Source organism: Ammospiza nelsoni, chromosome 7 (genome assembly GCF_027579445.1).
Source record: "Ammospiza nelsoni isolate bAmmNel1 chromosome 7, bAmmNel1.pri, whole genome shotgun sequence".
Lineage (NCBI taxonomy): Eukaryota > Metazoa > Chordata > Aves > Passeriformes > Passerellidae > Ammospiza > Ammospiza nelsoni.
Genome location: NC_080639.1, coordinates 14,141,034 through 14,161,531, shown reverse-complemented (window position 1 = coordinate 14,161,531; position 20,498 = coordinate 14,141,034). Strand labels below are relative to the sequence as shown.

At 39.9% G+C, this 20,498-nt stretch overlaps 1 protein-coding gene across 2 annotated transcripts in view; it reads left to right on the top strand.

The window, feature by feature from the left end:
* Nucleotides 1–20,498, top strand: part of CREB1 (cAMP responsive element binding protein 1) — a 39,814-nt gene that overhangs the window by 7,578 nt on the left and 11,738 nt on the right. Inside the window, exons 2-5 of one of the 2 annotated variants that reach the window (XM_059475538.1) lie at nucleotides 11,197–11,318; nucleotides 14,666–14,812; nucleotides 16,644–16,744; nucleotides 19,516–19,658. In XM_059475538.1, the coding sequence (XP_059331521.1) occupies nucleotides 11,205–11,318; nucleotides 14,666–14,812; nucleotides 16,644–16,744; nucleotides 19,516–19,658 (505 nt within the window). In that variant the 5' untranslated portion in view covers nucleotides 11,197–11,204. The remainder of the gene's footprint in view (nucleotides 1–11,196; nucleotides 11,319–14,665; nucleotides 14,813–16,643; nucleotides 16,745–19,515; nucleotides 19,659–20,498) is intronic. The other variant, XM_059475539.1, reaches the window with a different exon arrangement.

The following is a 20,498-nucleotide window of genomic DNA, read 5'->3' as shown; positions in this document are numbered from 1 at the left end:
AGGGTTTTTTGTTGTTTTTTTTTTTCAGAGACTTGATATTTGGTAATTATCAGTGTTGTGTGAATAACTCAGTCTTACTTTCAGGTGACCGATTCTAAAGATACTTATTAATAAAACTGTTAAAGCATTGGTCTGAAACATCCATTTTGTTGTGTTTTCTTTCTGAACTCATAAGAAGCGTTCTTTTTTTTTAAACAAGACTTTCCAATATTTACCAAGTTATAAAATTTCATGGTTTTATACTATAGGTTGAACTCTAGAAATACTACATACATTCCAAGCATCAATCAGAATGAGTACTGTTTGTTTATATAGTTCATGTCTGTCAAGCTTGCAGTGTAAATATCTCAGGTGATATTTTTTATGAATTGATGCTTTAGCCACTGACATTCAGGAGTGGGTTAGAAACATTAGCCATGGAGCTGTCCCTTCTCACCAGCAGACAAAATCTCAACGGACACAACAAATTCTACCTGAAATCCTCATGTCGAGTTTAAGTGTGCAGCTTATAAATACCTGAAACTCCATGCTTGCCCTAAGTTCCCCAACTGATTTGATAGTCCTCTGCAACAGAAGAATGATGTGAAAGGAAGTGTGATATGTGTCACTTTGGGATTCCGGTGTCTGACCCTTTTCAGTGTACAGTATTTTGCTGAAGTGACCTATGCTATTTGTACCTCAGGCTTATTGTTATTATCATTACTAGATTATTGCAAATGGATGATAGAATTCAGGTCACTAATTTAACATTTGAGATGATAAAAAAATCTTTAAATACTGAGAGTTGCTCTCCTTCATTATAGGGTGGAAAAGGAAACATTTACTTTATTCATGGGAAAGTCCCCTGAATGTCTGGGACTTCCCAGAAGATTTGGTTTCAGAATATACATTTACATTCATATTACTTTAGCATGTCATATTTATTCAGTGTAATCTTTTAAGAGATTTTTAATCAGTGTAATCTCTTAAGAACCTTCGGACCAGTCTTACAGTACTCTATTCTGATAAATTACATGTGTCTATTAATATTTTCACACTGTAAAAGTAACAGAGATTCTGAAAACATGTATTTGGAATAGAAAGATTTCAGGTAATAATAAACATGTTTATTGGTTCTCTGGCTCTATCACATTACTCCATTAAATCATACCTGATATGTAATTTAAATTAATAGAATTAAGGAAAGACTTATATAGATGTGATTCCTTTTTCTGTTACAGGTCTGAGATTACTACATGTTGTGTTTTTGTCCCTTGGGCTTGGAGCACTCAGGTTAACCATGGGTGTATGCCTTTGTAATGCTCTGGTTTTTATTTGTATCTTTCTATAAGTTGTTCCTGATCTGCTCTGAGCACCAGAAGAGAGCTGGGTCATCTGTATGGATTCAAAGTAGCTTTAGCTTTGCTCACATAAGCATTTGTCACAGACCCAGGGACTGAGCCTGTGGATTTCCCTAGCACCTCTACGGAGTGCAGCCTGTGCAGGAGGCAGTCATATATTAAATATCCTTGTCCTAACAACATTTAGTTCTTCACTTCAGGAGGGTGACTCTGCTGAGCAGTCACTCCTCGCTCCTGTAGTTGTTGGCTGAGAAGTTTCAGTAGCTCCCTCACCTCAGAGATAACCCTTTATTTGATAAAAATTTTTAGAGGCTCTCCCTACAGAGTTTCAGGCTGCCCCAGGCTTGGAATTGCAACAGTTCTTCCAGCCAGTGCCTCAGACCTGGAATGCGTAATGGTTGCTTGGCAAGTGGACAAAGATCCTTACAACATATCACAAGGTTGTCAAAATATGTCATGCAGCATTTAGGTGGTTCTTACTCTGCCAGAATGAATGGCGAGGCAGTAAAAGACCATAAAACATAGAAGTGCATATGGAGGAGAACAAATGTAATATTCATCTGAATTACTCTGGCAGGTCAGGTGGAAATCTCAAGTTCTGACAGCTCTACTCAGTGGAAGAAAGGAACACATGCACCTTCTTTTAGATGCATCTTAGCCTTGCTAACTTGGCATCATTTTCTGCTCTGAATACTCCTTTAATTATTGTAGTGACAGTCCTCTTTTCTCCCTTTCAGTGGGAAAGGAGACGGTCTCTGACCCTTGCAGAATTGTCTCTCCTTTCTGTCACTGGGCTGCCTTGGCTCTTCTGCTGGAACACCTCCACGTGTCAGTGTTTGAGGGGAAAGGAAGTGGCTCAAAATGTTCTGCTGGTTGACCAGTACAGCAGGGTGAATGATTTATTTGGCATATCTAGATATCTGGCTGGTAGGAGAGAACTGTTTCTGAACTCTCACTCCAGGAAGAGCCTGCCTGCTCACGAGGGCTGGTGGAGCTGCTCCGGTGGGCGCTGAGCCCAGGCCAGCTGAGAGCAGGGTGTTCCACCCGGGCACAGGGCCTCCTTAGCAGAAAGGGGTTACTTTATTGTACCCATCTCTACTCGCCTTGCCTGGGGTCAGGCTGCATTGACAGGCTCTTAGATGGCTGCTGTTTGCATCCAGCAAGCTTTCCCCCTGGCTGGGCAGAACTCCCTCGCTTGTCGTGGTACAGATGTAATCATGTTATCCTTTTAACATTGCCTGATGTGCTGTCACAGTTCAACTCTGCAGTGAGAAGAGCAAATAAGAGAAGTGGCTGTCTTCAGGTAGCTGCCCCCATCTGGGCTGAGGTCAGCTTCAATCCCATGGAATCATGGATCCCTCACTTCCCTACCCACAGTTGTTTCAGTCAAAGGTAAAATGAGAATTTGATTAGGCCAGAAATTAAAGCTCACCACAAGTGGCTGTGCTGATTATTGACTTGCTGGGCCTGTACCAATTGCAGAGCCTGTTCCTGGAGTTGAGGTGTATTCAGCAGGAGCCTTAGCTCTCCAACAGCATGATAAAAAATCATTTGGTGCCTATGTTTTATATTGCACTAAAGATACCTGCCAACAAAGGATACCATTCAGATACAATGTTGTGATGGATTTTATTAAGTAGCCAGCAGCTACATGTGGTGAGGTGAGCCACAGTACTTTCAGCAGTCCCAGGGAGAAAAGAGGCATGTATTTTGGCAATTTCATATGGTTTCATTTTTGAGAAAAGAAAGTTTCTACACTTGGTAACAATTGCAAGAAATCTGCCTAGATTGAAAATTAGGTGAGTTTTATGCCCTAAAAATAATGTCAGAGAACAGATGGTAAACTGTAGTAAAGTGCAGTCAGTAACTGAAATGCATAAATATGATATTGGCAATGAATGTGTTAAGAACGACAAAATGGGCAGAGTTCTTAGAAGTGTCTCTGAATAGATTGGATATGTTGGCCAGAACATTCTTGAAAATGTCTTGGTTCTCTAAAATTAAGTTTGCAGATCTCTTCTGGTGGGTTTTGGTTATTTTTACTGTGCTAATAAAGGTGTTTAGAAATAGTTACCACAGTTCTGTTCTGCATGTTGAGGACCACAGACTTAAAGCATGTGAATTAGTATTTTAATACCCTAAGTGTCTTCAATAGGAGCACAGAGCATTTATAAATAGAACATATTTATGGATTATGTTTTCAATAATAATGTTACCTAATGCCTTTGTAACCTTCCTGGAATTTGTTTTGACATTTTGTTTCGTCTGAGTGAACTCTGGCAGTATTTTGGGGGCATTTTGGAAAGGGGAGGGAATAAGACAGTGGAGAGTCATTTGTTTGCTTTTCACTGTTAATGCCTTGGGAAATGCTTGCTCTGGTGTCTCCCCTTGGCTGCTTTACTGGGCTCTGCTCATGTATTCACATAAGGCCTAGCCCAGCTATTAGATAAGATTGGTAAAAAGAGGTGGCTGGTTTGTTTATTTCTTATTTATTTATATTGAACAAAAAAAGGCAGTATAGGTTAAACTTGAATTAAATTTTGTGTACCAAATACTTGCTGTATGCTTTTGTATTTATTAGTGTAATTTGTGGTACAGGAACTAATTGCAGTTAATAGCTGTCAGAGCCTTTTTTCCTTTGAAAAAGCTTGAAGGCAGAAATACTAGATACTAGTACAATGCCAGGAGTATGGAGTCAGATCAGGAGGACAGAGCAGTGGAGAGGGTTCAAGCAACTTTCACTCATACACCTTAACTGTGCCTACTGATTCACCATCTGCCTGGTAAATATCAGCTTGCTTGAGCTATGCCAACAGAGAACAAAATCTAGAGGAGATTGCTGGTGTGGGTGCTCACCACTGTAGCTCTGAGATTACATTTTTGGTCTTCTGCCCTTGTTTTAAAATCTGCCATGGCATTTTCTTTAGTAAAACAGAAGTTGAGTGTGCAACACAAATAATTTCCAATGCTTTCATCGCTCATATATTTAAATCTGGTGTGAGAAATTTTCACTGACTGTAGTAGTGTAAGTTTTGTTGAAAAAGTCATGATCCAGAAAAGTTGGTTAATTTTAATTAAGGGTCCTGGTTGCATTTCTTCTGTGTCCCGTATGAATATATTACCTTGTTCCCATCTCTTACAGTGGCTGTTACAGGCTGCATTCAGTCAGCAGAGAGTTTTTAGACACTGCTCTCAATGTCACATTGATGGAGACAGAGGGTGGAACTACAGATATCACATTCTGGTGATGGAATGATTCTGCTTTGTGTGAGATATTTTTACAGTGAGATTAAATTTTTCTTGTATGTTCAAGATGAAATATTTTAACTTCAGTGACAAGAAGAATTTTTCCAGCTTTTTATTCTTCAGTTTGCCTGGCAGATCGCTTTATTGCAGATTATTTGCAGAACACAATCTGAAGACTGTTCTTCATTTCTGGCGTTTTTAGTGGCATTGGTTGTTGCACCCATTCTTTTATTTGCACTTCCTCTTGGTTTTCCTGACCTCTGGGCTTCCCTCACCCAGAAGCTGATGTGATCATTGAATGGCTTTGTGGAGAACCCATTCTGTGGAGTGCTAAAAGGTGGATTTCAGATGAAGCAGCAAACATAGGTTGTGTTCACAGTGTGACACACAGACTGCTCACCCAAGGCAGAGGACACAAGGAGCAAATACCCAGGAGCAATGGCAGTGCCAGCTTGGGATGACAAAGAAGCTGTGGTATAAATTGCAATTCTTGTGCCAAGCCACTTTGTCATTAGTGACAAAGAGAGATAATTATGGGCCCATCTTGTCCTGTTAAGCATTTATTACTGGTTATTTGAAGTCCCATGTGTTAGCTGTAAATAAAATTATTTTTCTCTGAACATTTTCAGTCTGGCAGCCACTGAATGGAGTTCATAAAGTGGCTGTTGAGCTGTGGCTAAAAGAGCTGCTGCTCTGCAAGGTGACAGTGGAAATGTTTGCAGATTGCAGGTCAGGGTTCTCAGTGCTTTGTGCTGGAACCATGAAAACAGTTGTGTACCAGAGTGGTGTTTGATGGTCTTCTCAGTGCTTTCATGGTGGATCTGTGGCTTTATAAAGCCACATGCATTAAATACAGAATGAGTCAAATTCCTCAGCTTTGGGTACCGGAGCTGTGCTTGCTTCTTGAACAACTGTGCTGGCACACCTGCTGTGAATACAGGGCTTGAGAAACGGGCATTGCCTCAATTCCCTTCCCTCAGCTGCTCTGGTCCTTCACTGCCAGGAGCAGCTGGGTGAGTGGATATTGCCCTGGATCGGGAGCCTCATGTGGCGGTAGAGTGACCTGAAGGTGATGGGTGAGCAGATGAGAGGGTGTGGTACAAGTCAGGCTCAGAATGGGCATGAGTCTCTTGGGTCTCTGCTCTGCACTGTTTCTGGAGACTTGTTTTTCTTCCTAATCTGTGTGTATACTTGAATAAAATAAATGTAGAAGTCAGAGCAGGACTCTTCCCAGCGTGTCCCTTGGTGAAGCTGTGCTCGCTGGGCAGCAGGTGGGACAGTGCCTCCCAGTGTTTCCTGGAGGTGCAGTAATGTCAGCTGGGCACTAACTTCAGTGTAAGCTTGAGCTTCTGGCAGTGAATTGCCACCACAGTGCTAATAAAGAGAGAAAATAAAGGCTTGCAGGGAAAAATGCTCTGTTTTACTGTGCCAGCTGTCCACTGAAAAACATAGAAAGCTTTGGGGTATTAAGGACTTTTGCTTATGAAAGTGGATGGGAAGTTTTATCTGCGCTAACAGCCACAATGTGGTTTGATTCTTGGATTTGATGGTGTTTGGGAAAGGATCTCCACCTTTCTTTTCTCCAGTCTGCCTTGGGAGGTGAAAAGCAGCCTGTCTGCAGAGCAGGAAAGCTCCACGGCTTGTGTGAGCAAGGGGAAACCAAGGAGCAGAGCCTGATCTTTAGGACACATGCTAAAATTCATGGGGGTAAATCAGACAGGAGATAAAAGACGATGTAGGGAAGCAAAATAGAGCAGACAGACCAGACATCCCAAGAGAAGGATACTGAAGAGTGAAGAAGATGAGATGAGAGCTGTTGGAAGACAATTGTATTTTATCCTGACTCGAGGCAGGTAGGAGAGGAGGTAACTAACAGCTCATGCTCTGGATGCACAGCATTGATGGTCACTTTAATTAACTGGGATTACAGGAGTTAGCATTACCTGTAGCACCCTGGTCAGCATCCTGTCTCCAAGATAGTGAAGATCAGTAGGTACCTCAAAAGACTACTACAACCTGCAAAAATTACTTGGGATGTAATCTTCCCCACTCGTAAAAGCATTTATTTGAATTTTTAAAGATTAGAAATCAATTTAAATCCTGACTCATTAGGTTTTTATCTTCCTTTTGGTTCAGCACTTTTTTTGGCATGAAAAAAAGTACTAATTCAACATATTCTTGATTATTCTTTTTACCCAAGTGCCTAACTCATGTTTAAGCCTTAATAAATTTCTTATCAGTAGCTTCATTGCTCCATTTATGCAGTACATGAAGTATCCATTTTCATAATTTTAATAAGTTTTTTATTTCTCATTTTTATACATTAAAATTTGGCATCTTTAAGCTTTGCTGGTTTTATAATCAGGCAATGCATGTTTCTAATTTACTTACTCTGTTAATAGTTTAAATATATATATTTTCTGGATGATTCTGAAACATTTTTCTCCTTTCTGGGATAAATAGTAAAAATCCATCTAGTCTCTTCACAAAACAGGTTTTCATTGCCTTGTTTTCTCTGAATACCCAAATTTCACAGAACCCATTTTTGATACAGGCTCCCAGTCTCTGCATTGTAATCCAGGTGATGTGTAGGGTCCAGCTACACAAATATAGTAGTTCAAGATTACCCTGTTTTTTATTATTGGTGCAGTCTGACTGTATCTTTTCTCATAAATGCACATCAAGGGGAAATCTGAAGTGATCTCTCTGCAGCAGTCCTTAGCTAAGTGCCCCTTCCAGCCTTGTGCAACTAAGGAGACAGGTTTATTTGGATTTTTCTGCAGTGTGTGTAGTTCAGTTGCATTCTGCAACTGTTTGTTTTAGTAAAATCTGTCTTCTTTGGTCATGGTGTAAATTCAGCTGGGACAGTTAGTTCTGCTCTGCTGAACTCCTTTCTCCCAGTCTTGGTTTAGCTAAAATAAATCCCCATCTTCAGCTGAATGTTTCACTGTTTGGCTCTTTGCTTCCAGAGTTTGAGATCATTAGTAAGTAAGTTATTAGGAAAAAACATTAGTAAATATAATACTGCTGCCACTTTTAAACTAAAGAAGAAAGCTGTGCACTGCAAAAGTCATGAGTTAACCATCTCTAACCAGGTAGTCTCCTCAGCTTTCTGGTGTTCAGAATTCATACCCAAGATGTTTTAGGCAGGCAGTCTCTGTTTTTCCAACTCTGGTTGTTAATAGCTATTATTTTCAGTTAGTTTCATTTAGAATACTTGGTGCAATACTGCAGTTACTAATGTTTCCTCAAAGTATGTGCATGTGGGTGTCTTCTCCTGACAATCTGGAAAGTAGCCTGGAAGCAAGGAAAAATGAGAAGTGTACTCCCTTGGCTCCCGTATCTGTCCCTGCCTGGAGATTTGTCCCCACTAGGACACTTTTCAGATCCCTCTCTTCATTTGAGAAGTGCTGGTGTGCCTGCCAGGGAAATCAGTGCCAGGGAGCAGGGTGGGCCTCTGTGAACAGAGGAATAAAAGGAGGAGGTGGCACCCATAAGAACAGAAAGATGCTGGGATACATGTCAGCAAAGCTTGTCTAGACTAGGGGTTTGAAAGCTCAGAAAGATGTACAGATTGGCATTCATTTATATGTGTTGGGAGGTTAAGTTTTCAAACCAAGCATATTTTCACTGTAAATTGCAAGAATAGGAATTGGCAACCTTAATTTCTGCTGTCCTGACCTTACCCATACATGCAACTTAGTAAGTGTTTGTGTTCTGTGTGCATGGTCCTAGTCGTCTGGGCAATCTGGATCATACCCAAACATGGAGCAATGCAGTGGCCAGTATCTCTGGAATATGATGCCTTAATGCTCAAAAATCTGATTCCTCTTTTTTCCCACAAATTAATGTAAAAGATAGTAGTAAAGCTGTTAGAATTCAAATACTGTGATGTATAAGTACAAGTTAAATTGAACCAGAGTCCTTAGAATCTGTAAACAACATGAGACTGAGAGCTTGTCAAATGCTGCAGGTTGTTGGAAACTCACTTCAGCTGCATGTGTCAATATGTAAATCTTGCAGCTAGCTTCCTGCACTGCTTGGTTCTTACATTGCAAAATGAGGAAGTTCCTCTTAGGTGTTTGCAATTCGTGTTAATAATTTGATTTCTGAAATGTTGGTGTTGCAGAACAGGGAGTATCTCAAACAGTTAATCCTTTTGCTGATTACATATGCAAAAGATGATGCAAGTGGAAGCCAAGCCTGTAAAGACAGAGGACCTTTGCTGAATGGTGTATGAGAGGATTGGAAATTCTTCCTAGGAAAACATTGCATTTATCAGCAGGAATTTGGCAACACATTTACCTCTGTGATCATTGCTAAACACCTGATACTTGCACATTTCATCCATTTCTAATCCAAATTCACTCCATGCTGGAGTCACAATTTCTGTCAGCAAACAAAAGCATTATTAGTTTTGCAATATACTTGGATTTGTAGCTGGAAAGTTGTGTTCAAAAGTTCTTTGGAGAGACTTGGCTGGGAGATGTTGCTGATGTGAAAGATCTGCTTCTGAAATGGTTCCAGTGAGGTAGTCCTTTGACTGGAGTCACCATGATACATGCATGGAATTGGGGAAGAGTTGTTGATTTGCTTACTTGGAGAAATATTTAAAATAATGGTAAAAATCAAAGGGAAACCTATGGTAATCTGTTTTGTAGTTTTCAAAATACAGAATACTCAAAAGAAAAATGGGCACATAGCATGGAGGTCTAAGTGTTAAAATGTGACTTGTGTGTTAAAGTTGGGATAGAAAACCATGTAAACTGTTGTAATTAAGTCTTTAAAAGCTGTTTGGATAAATGTGTTGCAGATACTAATAGTGCATGGGTTTTCTTGTGTGCTTTTTGAAATATGAAATGCAACGTGGGAAAGACTTGGTTTGTCGTACAGAAATCTTGGCTAGAGAGAGAGGCATAACAAAATTCCACTGCTTAGAATAGTTTAATTTGCTTTTTAAAAAAAATTCTATATTTTCTTTTATTGTTAATTTTCAAGGAAAATCAGGTTTAATTCTTTTTCTCCTTTACTGATGTTAGAACTAAATATTGGATACTTTACATTTCAGTGTTGACACACACACAAGCTCATTTGAATGGTCACTTTCAATAGTAAATATACAGATTTTGATTTATATACACTGACTTGGTTTCTTTCGATGTAGGATGCAGTTACTATTGTGAAAAGCTGGTTTATCTTTCTTGATGATCAATTGCTTACTGTAAGACATTGCATATTCAGGGTTGAAGTGTGACTCTGCTATTTTAGGCAGCATAAAAGGTATTCTCTTTCCTGTAACACTGAGGTATAGTTTGCATTGAAATGGAAGCTTCCCTGACTTTGTGTTTAAAATGGAATGTCTGGAGTGTGGATGTGGTACCACCACCTGTCTTAATGCTTCTAAATCTTTTCCTCAGGGGGCCAGGGAAGGAGAGGGGCTGTTTTGCATCTTTCCACCTTTCTTCTGCTCTGAGCATCCTCTGCCTCCAGGCCCCTTCCCAAAGCAGAAATGCTCTAATGGTTGTTTTGGACCAGCTCTGAAGAGAGGTGTGGTGCCCTGGGGTAGCCAGAGGCCAGAATAGATTGGGCAGCACGAGGTGGTACACAGAATAAGTGTTGTAGCTATGGAGGTAATATCCATTCTTAATATTAATTCTTAATATTTGGTATTTGGAGTTCTGTATAATACAGTAGCATTGCTATATAATTTCCTTGTATTTTGAAGTTCTTTTTAATATCAAGTATTTTCATATCAGTACTTAGAGAAGAACTGAAAAGTGATTTTCTCAGATTGGTGCAGAATTTAACAGGCATTGCACTCTGCCTACGTGCATGGGTTTGGAAGTTATGCAACCTCTTTTTATAGAGTTGTATGTTCTGGTGATCTAGGTTTGCTCAGTTAGTGTTTAGAAATATTAGTGTATTAGGAGCTGTATATCATAAAATCTTAAGTTATGGCAAACTAATGTGTACCTCTAAATATAAAAACATTTGTGGTAAGGTTCAAGTAGAAATGGCTTCCATCATTTTGTATACTGGCTTTAAACTCACTGGGTGGAAGAGGCCAAGTTGCTGTGATGTAGAGCCACACCCAGCATGGGGATGGAAAGAACTTGCATGGAGATGTTGCATATTTAGTTGAGGCAGAGACAACTGAGAACTGAGTGCCCAGCACAGGAACAACTGCTGTTGGATATCTGCAGCTGGGGGGAGAGGGAGGGGTGTAACAGGGCATGTTGTCACCTTGGCACTGAGGGAGTGCCCTTCCTGACATACTGACAGGTCTTTATTCCAAATTGCAGAGGTACTAGGTAATCAGAGTGCAATTGCTCAGGTTTTTTAGGATGAGCAAAATGCATTTTTTCCTGTTCTCATTGTTGGAGGAGACTGGACTTGTTTTTCAGAAACATTACATGCAGAAAAATCAACCTGAGGCAAACACCTGGCATGAAGAGAATTTGCCTGAATACTAATAATTTGGCAACATTTAATAAGCAAATTAAAACAGTATGTAGTAATGGGAATGCAGCTGCAGTGATTACTGCCAGATTCGCCAAGAGTAATGGACTTGCATACCAACCCAGACTTACAACAAATATTGTGATTGTAGGTAACTAAATGACCATGGAATCTGGAGCAGAGAACCAGCAGAGTGGAGATGCAGCCGGTACAGAGGCAGAAACCCAACAGATGACAGTACAGGCACAACCACAGATTGCAACGTTAGCCCAGGTATAAAAATCATATGGTGTAATAGTTTTACTTATGGTTAATATTTTTAAGAGGGATAATGTCTGCTCACGGGGCTGAGAGAAGATTTTGTTGATAACATTCTGAAACACGTGATGTATAGTTCTTATCATATTTGTCTTCACATTTTTAAAGCAGTACAGTAGAGTAGTAGGCTGTGTTAGTTCTGGAGAACTGTATGTGTGTAAATTGTGTAATGTTAACACAGTAATGAATAAAAATATTTCTAGCATTCTTTACCACAACCATACCACTGAAAGGTATTCATTTCAATACGTGTAATCTACTGTCTTGCTGTTGTGTTTTCTGTTAAAAACTTGTCTGTAGTAGTCAGTTTAATTCTGAAGAAAGCAAACCTAATATGCAGATAAATAATGCTGCAAATAAAATATTTTATCATATGGGATTAATGTTATGAGCATTACAATCAAGTGGAACAATCTGGCACTTGACAGCTCGTTACCCTGTTGTCTCCAGAGTTTCACAGAATTTTTGGCAAGTTAGAGAGACAGAAGTAGATAATTTGTTTTCCCCAAATTATTTTGGAGAGACAAGAAACACAATCCCAGCTCTATCTCTGATTTTGGGATTGGGTTTCATTTTTTAATACACTGATGGTTGGCAGAAGCAACTCCATTGTATGAATATGTTTAGCTCTCTTCTGTAACCATTTAATTTGAAAACTAATTGTAGTCTGCAAAGACCAAACAGGTGATTTTGATCTCATAGTTTATGGAATTGAGTGTCTTTTAAGTGGCACAGTTAAATCACTTAGTTTCTATAAATGATTAGTGTCTTTTTAAAGTCATTGCACCTTTTGGTACTCCAGAGACTACCAAACAAGGACAAACATGTCCTGCCTTCTGTAGTTGGTACATTTCCATTCAGTGATAGTGTAGGGATTGTAGCTGTTTAAATGCATGGGATGATTTTGTTGGGTGAAGCTCTAGTGTGAATTTACAAGCCACCAGCTGCCCTGCACCAGCTTGCCTCTTTGGGCAGTTTTCTCACTGTCTAACTTAGGCACAGGATGTAGGTGGTGTGAATAACACTTCAATGTGAACTGAGTGGAAGTAGTTTATTTCTCCTGCAAAACCAGCTAACTGCTGCTCACTTGATCTGCTTTGAGGTTTAGTCCAGAGAATCAAGAGTGTTTTACATTTATGTGTTAACATACTAACCTCCAGGGAGCTGAACTTAAAAGTATGTAGTGGGTAGCATGCACTTTACTTGGACATAATTGCCCCAGTGCTTGAATGAGACTTATTTTCCAAGTAAGAAAACACTATACAAGTATGGTTAAAATCCACATGAACCACCATGTTGTCATTCACTATATTATCTGCACCTTGGCTTTTCCCCAGCCTGTGCAGAGTTTGTGGAGTTGATAAAACAGTCTAAACATAATTCCTTGTGTTGTTCACATCAGTGTGATGTTACTATGATATTTTTAATAAGTGAAGTGGCAGTAATTGGCATTAGGGAGTGCCCTCAGAGGCCTAGCCAAATCTAAATAACTAATTATACCAATTTAATTCTTCCATTATCTCTTGTAAGGTCACCCCTCTTGCAAGCTTAGTTTAATTGCTGATTTTTTAGTGAGTTCAGGGTAGCTTTCAGAGGCAAAAGGAAACTCGTCCCAGTTCCACAAGGTATGAGTCAGAGACATGTGCGGAAGTTACACTCTGCTGTGGGCTTAATCCAGCCACAGTGGCCTCCAGTTGATCAGCTTTGCTGTCATTGCCAAGGACTGTTTAGTCAGACATGCATTATTGAGAAAGGTCACTTGGCAAAGGAATATAATTTGTCAGAGGAAAGGGCTCTCATGTTAATCTCAGCCCAGTTTCTCTCAGATGCAAGTTAAGTAGCACCATGTAATGCTGCATCTGCTTTCCTGAAAAAGGAAGGTAAAAGCAAATGCAGATTGGTGGATTAGGGAGAGACAGCTGTGGAGGAGAGAGGTCTGCATGTAATTCCCTTTAATTTTGTTGTTAAACAAGATTTCATTGTAAGTGATGGATGTTTATGAAAATTCAGAGATGAGCTATTGCAGCTTTTTGAGAATCACGTGTTCACAGGGACAGCAGAGGATTTCTTTCTGCATCCTGTGCATAGCAGGAAACTTTGAGATGAGGTGGGACAGCAGTGCAGCCCTTTCTTGCACTGCAGCTATGTGGATTGAATATTTTTTAAATGCTCTTGAACCCTGGAGCATTGTTAGGTTTTCCAGACTTGGGTGACCAGAAGAGAGCTGGCGAGTCAGCGAGCCATGGCCTGGCTGAGGTCTGCCAGAGCAGCTCAGGCTTGCCTGCAGTCCTTCCCTGAGGCCAGGGGGTGTGGGAGGGACACTCGCTGGGGCAGGGTGTGCTGCACCCTGCAGCCCCTCAGGAGCCCCCAGCCCCTAAGCCAGGCATCCTGTCAGCAGACAGCTGGAAGTTCTGGGTGTGCTGGGTGTGTGCCCAGCCATGGAGCAGCCTTGGTGCATGGCATTCAGCTACCCAGAGTAGTTCCTGTGGCCTGCCAGGGTGAGACTGTGGCCTGAGCAGCTGTGTGTGGCTACTGCTGTCCCCAGAGCCCGAGCCACAATGTGCCATGCTGAGCTCATCAGCGTATCCCTGCTGGCATGGCCGTGCCTGCAGGTCTGCCTGGGGAAACAGTTGGGTTTAAAACATGGGCAATTGTTCCTCATAGAAATAACTCTTGAAAGTAGAGTTTGTGTTGACCTGTTACACAATAATCACAGTGACTGCCTGCAAAATACTTATTTCCGCTGCAAACTCATGGGGTTTTTCTGTGTGAACACATGGTCAGTTTTCCTCATTTACATGCACTTTGCCAGCTACTCATATGGCTTTATCTGTAGAAAGTGAAAGGTATGATTCCCTAAAAATGTTAAGTTCTTACATCTGGCAAATTCTTTGCATTTTCCTGAGTGAGAACAAAAATAGCTCCACTGCCATATGTTTCTGCCTCTGACTCAGCAGTGTCTGTAGGAGTACACCCGAGTCTGAGCAGTATCCAAGTGAAGTAAGTGAAAGGTAATGATGTATTTGTATCAGGTTACCTCAAAATAGAGGCAGTTGTGTTTTTCTTCTTCTTGTCAGTGATTTTACAAATTATGTTTGAGCCTGCAGAAATTCTGCATTAGATTATTTTGTGAAGTAGGTCAGGTGTTGGGCTCAGGCAGTTCAGGGGGTTTTATATGATGCTGAAACATTTGGGTCATCTGACTGGGGTCTAGAAAAGGCATAGTTCTTTCACAAAAACAAACACTGAACTAAGGAGATTTTGCAATAACCTAATTTATGCTCACTGTCTCTTCTTTGCAGGTATCTATGCCAGCAGCTCATGCAACATCTTCTGCCCCCACGGTGACCTTAGTTCAGCTGCCCAATGGGCAGACGGTTCAAGTGCATGGAGTGATTCAGGCTGCCCAGCCATCAGTTATTCAGTCTCCACAGGTCCAGACAGTTCAGGTACTGACTGAAGAAATTCCTAAAATGTAAATTGGGCCTTTGAAATAGGCCTGTTGTTGCACTGTATTTGTGTCCTGGGTTGTGTTTTTGCAAATTTGTACAGTATTTGCTACTCTGACTTTTTTTCTTTTCTGGCTTAACCACTTTTCATTTTCAAACATTGCTGAGTTTCATTTCCCTCTAGAATTTGTTTGGTGAGTTTAGCAGCTTTATGGTTTTTCCTACAGTATTACTCTGCTTTTTCTCTATCCTGTATTTCCATATATTTTTATTGAGTAAGAGTTCATACTATTCTCAAGTGAACAAAAAGATGATTTTTTTTTAATACTGTAATTTTCATAATTAACAAGACCACTATCCTAGAATGAGAGCCTTTGCTCAGTAAGAAATATTTGCATTGGTTTACAATAAAGGTCTCTGTATGTTACTGGTTCTTTTAAATAAAACTAACAGTCCTTACATAGAAATAGTTTTAAAATGTGCAGGTTGAGTGTTGTGTGCTTTGTGAAGCCTTAGCATTTTCTCTTCTCTGAAGCAAGACAGGTAATGCAATATGGTGAGGTAGCCTGAAGATAGGAGACAAGTAGTCTGAAATCTGTACAACTTCTAACTTGCTTTTTATCCACTTGAAGTTCGGTGTTACTGAATGCAGAAATTCTTTGGTGTACAGCAGCTACACCACAGGACAAGGACTGCACATTATTCATTTGCTGTTAGAACAATTAGCTCAAAAATGTTTCATTTCAAAAAGTAGGTAATGTGACTTTTTGATAGAGATATTCAGCTGGGCATTATTTTTAAAAATAAGGCATGTGTAAATTAAAACTAGACCATTGTGATAATAATCATTATTTTTTCCTTCTCAGCTTCAGTGCTGAGTTTGTGGCTGGCTCTACCATCCTCAGCCATTGCAGTCAAAAGTTCAGAGTTTTAATCTATCAGAGGTGAGCAGTTTTGAGATGAGTGCACAAGTTGCTACCCTGGAGGTAGAAGATAAGGGACTGACAATGAAGCCATTCTTGGAATTCACCTGGTTCAGTGCAGATCCATCATGTTTTGATATTCAGAGCCCAGTAGTTCACAGTCAGCCTTGGACTTATTCAGGCCCTCTATCTGACAGTTATGAGATGTGGGTGCCAGAAAGATTTTTGAGCCTTTAAGAATCTTCTCTACGGTGCATAAATTATCAGGATATGAGCTCTGTTTCTCACATAAACATAATTAGCTTTTATATATTTTGTCATGCACATTTTGAATTTAAAATAATATTAAAATAATTTCAATCATTTTATTTTAGCTTTCCTGCATAAACATTCTGCTTTTTTAGCACAGATACCCAGAATTACAGCACTGCATTATTTTTTAATATCTTCATGTATGACATTTTCCTGGCAATTTCCCCCATAAAAGACAATGTCTCTTTAACAAATCTACCTCATTATTTATAAATTGATGTTTTTTCACTATTATATTGTTTGTTTCCAAATGTTTCTGCTACCTTAATTTCGTTTACTTATTCTCTCCCTAAATTTTACTAAAAAAATCTTTATTTCCTTGCAATGGATGAGAACAAAACATCACAGAAGGCAAAAACTGTATGATATTAATGTTTAGGTTTTCTTACTGGAGTATTGAAATTGTAAAGATCATTCTGATGGGTAGATCACTGACTGTGGTCATTCTTTGTGGATCTATTACTAGGCAGTAACTTTCTGTTCATTATCTAGATAGAGCACTTGCATTGTAGTGTTTTTCACAGGATATCAACATTTCCTTAAAATGAAGGCATTGGAAGTGTCTTGTTAAATTTGACTGCTGTTCTTATTTACAGATCTCCACTATAGCAGAAAGTGAAGATTCACAGGAATCAGTAGACAGTGTCACAGACTCACAGAAACGAAGAGAAATCCTGTCCAGACGACCCTCCTACAGGTATGGAGCTTAAAGCAGAAGCATTTCTTGATGGATGGGTGTGTTGACATGGAGATACAAGCAGTGGGATTGTATTTTTATTATTTTTAGATTTACCATTTAACTGAAATCTCTCTTCTATCGTGTCTTGCAATTTTAGTATAGAAAATATCTGTGGAATAGGATGCAAAGAGATAAGCAGGAGAAGGAAGAAAATTCAGCAGTTACACTCAATTGAAGTGTAACTGAGAAGTGAGCTGAGAATATGCTAATTTCCACATTTCAGAAAATTGAGATATCATTGTGATAGATGCCTTAGAAATAGCTTTAATGAATACTTAATATACAAAATACACTGAATCTTTGCAAAAAGGGACTTCTGTGTAATCTGTAGTCTACAAAAAATCAACTCTACTGGTTTTCATTATTGCTGAAATGCTAGCAGCAATCAAACTTAATTCCTTTCTCCCATGAGACTTAAGGAAGCTGTGATGTTCCATAGCTCAGAGAAAATTTCTGCTTGAGCAAAATAGTTTGTGTTTAAAGTTAAGTCAGTATATGAGTAGAATATAGTGAAAGGTATCTAGTGTCTCTTTCTCATGGCAAAACCAGCTGAGGTTCTCCTTCACGTGGTGTGTCATGTTACTTTATTCATTAAGCTTTTGTACAGCTTTTTGTGTCTGTAATAAATCCCACTTTCTTTCTTAAAATACGCTAAATAGCATTAAGGAACAGCTCTGGAGTTCAGTAGGTTTTAAATGACCTGTGAGTTGCTGGTGCTTTAGAAAATTCAGATGCTCCTTTTTTCTTTTCTTGGAAATAGAAGTTGGGCTGTGGGCCTGAGCATATCTCAACCATGGTACTTTTTTAGCACTTGGGAGATTGTCTGCCTTGTCCAGCAGCCTTCAAGGCTGTTCTGCCAAAGATAGTGAAAATCATTGCTGAAGATTTCTAGCCATAATAGATCTGGAAAAATATTTTTATTTGTGAGTAGCAGTGTTAACTCCAAGGCTGCCACAGATTCCCTTCAGTCTGCTTCTGCAGCAAGACACTTGATTTTACTATATATGGAAGAGTGGCTGTATATGGTGAGAAAACAGAGCTAAGTAAACAAGCAGCAGAACTGAGAAGAGGGTGCTTGTGCATGCTGACTTCTCATTGAGATGGACTCTCTTGCATGCACTGGTGCCACAGCACAGCCTCTGTCTTCAAACCAGATCCTGGTGACACAGCAACATTTGTTAGCTGCAGAACTTGTATATGCAGCTCAGACTCCAGGCTGGTGGTGGTTAGTTCAGAAAGGCTGAGCCAGACCACTGCTGTCTTTAGAGACTTCCCATCTGGCATTACTCAACCTGCTGTAACTGGCCCAAAACAAGATAGGGGCAGAAATGTCCACAGCATTGAAAGCCATACCTCTTCCACAAAAACTCCTCTGTGATTCTGCCACTCAAGTACATCATGTATTCCATCAGTTCATAGCTCCTGTATTTGTAAAGCTGCCACCTTATCCTTTACCTTAAATCCATTTTTATGATGGCAAAGGTAGGTTTTAACCATGATTTAATAATGACATGAGGTTAAAAGTGATTTTTTTTAATCTCCTTGGATTTTGTTGTTCATCATCCCAGCTGTCTCCATATTTTTTCATCTGTTTCATTCACTAGTTTCTGATCTAACACCTAGACTGCAAACTCTTTGGATGGAAATTTTTTATTTGTGCAAGTGGTTATTCATACAGTGTTGCCCAGTGCTGGGGTTTCTTGCATGCACACAAAGTCAAAACAGCAACAGCAAAGCTCTGTTTGTCAGGTGCTGAGCAGAATGAGTGCTCTTCCCCCCACATAGCTTCATACAGTTGTTCTGGCCCACACAGCATTAGGAGGCTTGTCTGAGTTATGTTGTCTTGGAACTTGGGGTCTACAGCTGTGTTTGCTTTGCCACCGAGTTCCTTTGCCAGTCCACTGGAAAACATAGGAGGAGAGTTACAAAAAATATTGCCCTTTACCTAAGGGCATTTACTGCATTTTGCTGTGACATAATAGAATATGCCAGCAGTGAAAGGAGCCTGACAGTCCTCTGAGGAAGGACATGTTTGATCTCAGTGATGCAAATTGCAGTGACTGCTGTGGTCAGTCTACAGTCATGTTCAGTAGGACCTGTAGCAGTGATGTTTTAAAAGTTTTGACTTTGGATAATTAGCTCATGGAAATAATGAAACAGTCTGTTCTTTCCTTTACCCATGAACTTTCTCAGGCAGAGCACCTGTGAACATAACTGTGAGACTGTTCTCAAGCACTGGGTATTGTCTCCCAGGCAGGTGTTAAATTATGAACTGCTGGCTGTCTGCAAGTATTCCTGCTAACTCCTTTGGTACTCAGCTCTCTGGCTGAGGTGTTTATAGTCTTTGAAATGGAGCAGTTCACCCAGTGTAAGTGAGGAGACAGGTTCTGACTTATTTTTTCCAAATATTTATATATCTGAAAGCAGGAAACAAATAAAAATGGATGAGAGAAACATGCTCTGAAGAGAAAGGAAGGGTTGTAATAGCTGTATCATGGGTTTTGACAAGCACAGCTGTTCTGTGCTGGCTCCCTTGCTCATCAGTGCTTGGCATTTTGAGCAATCCTCTCCAATAAGAGTTTGGAGATAGTCTGTGGTTTTCATTCTCCACTCATATTTTCCTTGCTGGCTTGCTGCACTTCACAGTTTTCCCCAGCCTTGTGTATCAGATAGACTATTTTTCTCCCCCAATTTTTATTAAAATCTCTACAACACACTGTCTTTGCCAGAAAAATTTTGAATGACTTGTCCTCAGACGCCCCAGGAGTGCCAAGGATCGAAGAAGAAAAGTCAGAAGAGGAAACAGCAGCACCTGCCATCGCCACTGTCACGGTGCCAACTCCCATTTACCAAACCAGCAGTGGGCAGTACAGTATGTAGTCTGCATTTCTCAGTGGTGCTAGTAAGCGGGGATGAGAAGATGAAGAGCTATTATTTCTGTAACTGTTGTTTGGACTAGGACAAAGCAGGAGGTGAAAAAAAGATCACTTTATTTTGACTGTTAACCAGGCCTTTTGAACACATTTCTATTGTAAGTGTTTGAAAGGCTCCATTAACATTCTGGGACTGCTTGCCCCTTGGTGCAGCTCATGCATCCTGAGGGAAAACAGGAACTAACTATAATGCTATTATAAACTTCTTCACTTCCGGAACTAGATGGGGGAATTCAGAAGTTTCTTTTTTTTTCTTGGTGGATCATTAACACTTGTTCACAAAGCTGTAACCTCATCCTTAGAAAAAAACATTATGGTCTGCAGTTACATTTTTAGAAAAAAACAATCTTAATATATGTCATAAGTATATATTTCTGTGTTTTCTGTGTTAGATACAGTGTTTTGACTTGAAGAATGATTGAGAATATGGCCTTAGAGATAAGACACATGCTGTCTCACACTAACCATAGAGCAGGAGACATACAACACAGACAAAAGGGAAAAAGAACTACTTGTTTATATCTGTCTCTTAAAATCTCCGTAAAATTTTGTATCTCTGTTTACTCCTTAACCCCTTTGCTTTGTACCCTGCTTAATTTTATTGAAATGGATGTGGTTAATTCTGATTCCTGTTATAACTGTACAGTAACTGTGTGTGCAGACACTTGAGGTTTTGGTGTGTCTGTATATAGGAACATAGTGGAACTCTGTGACTCAAAAGGGGTGATGTCCCAGTATACCTGCATGACAGGACTGGGGGAAAGAAACGAAAAAAACCA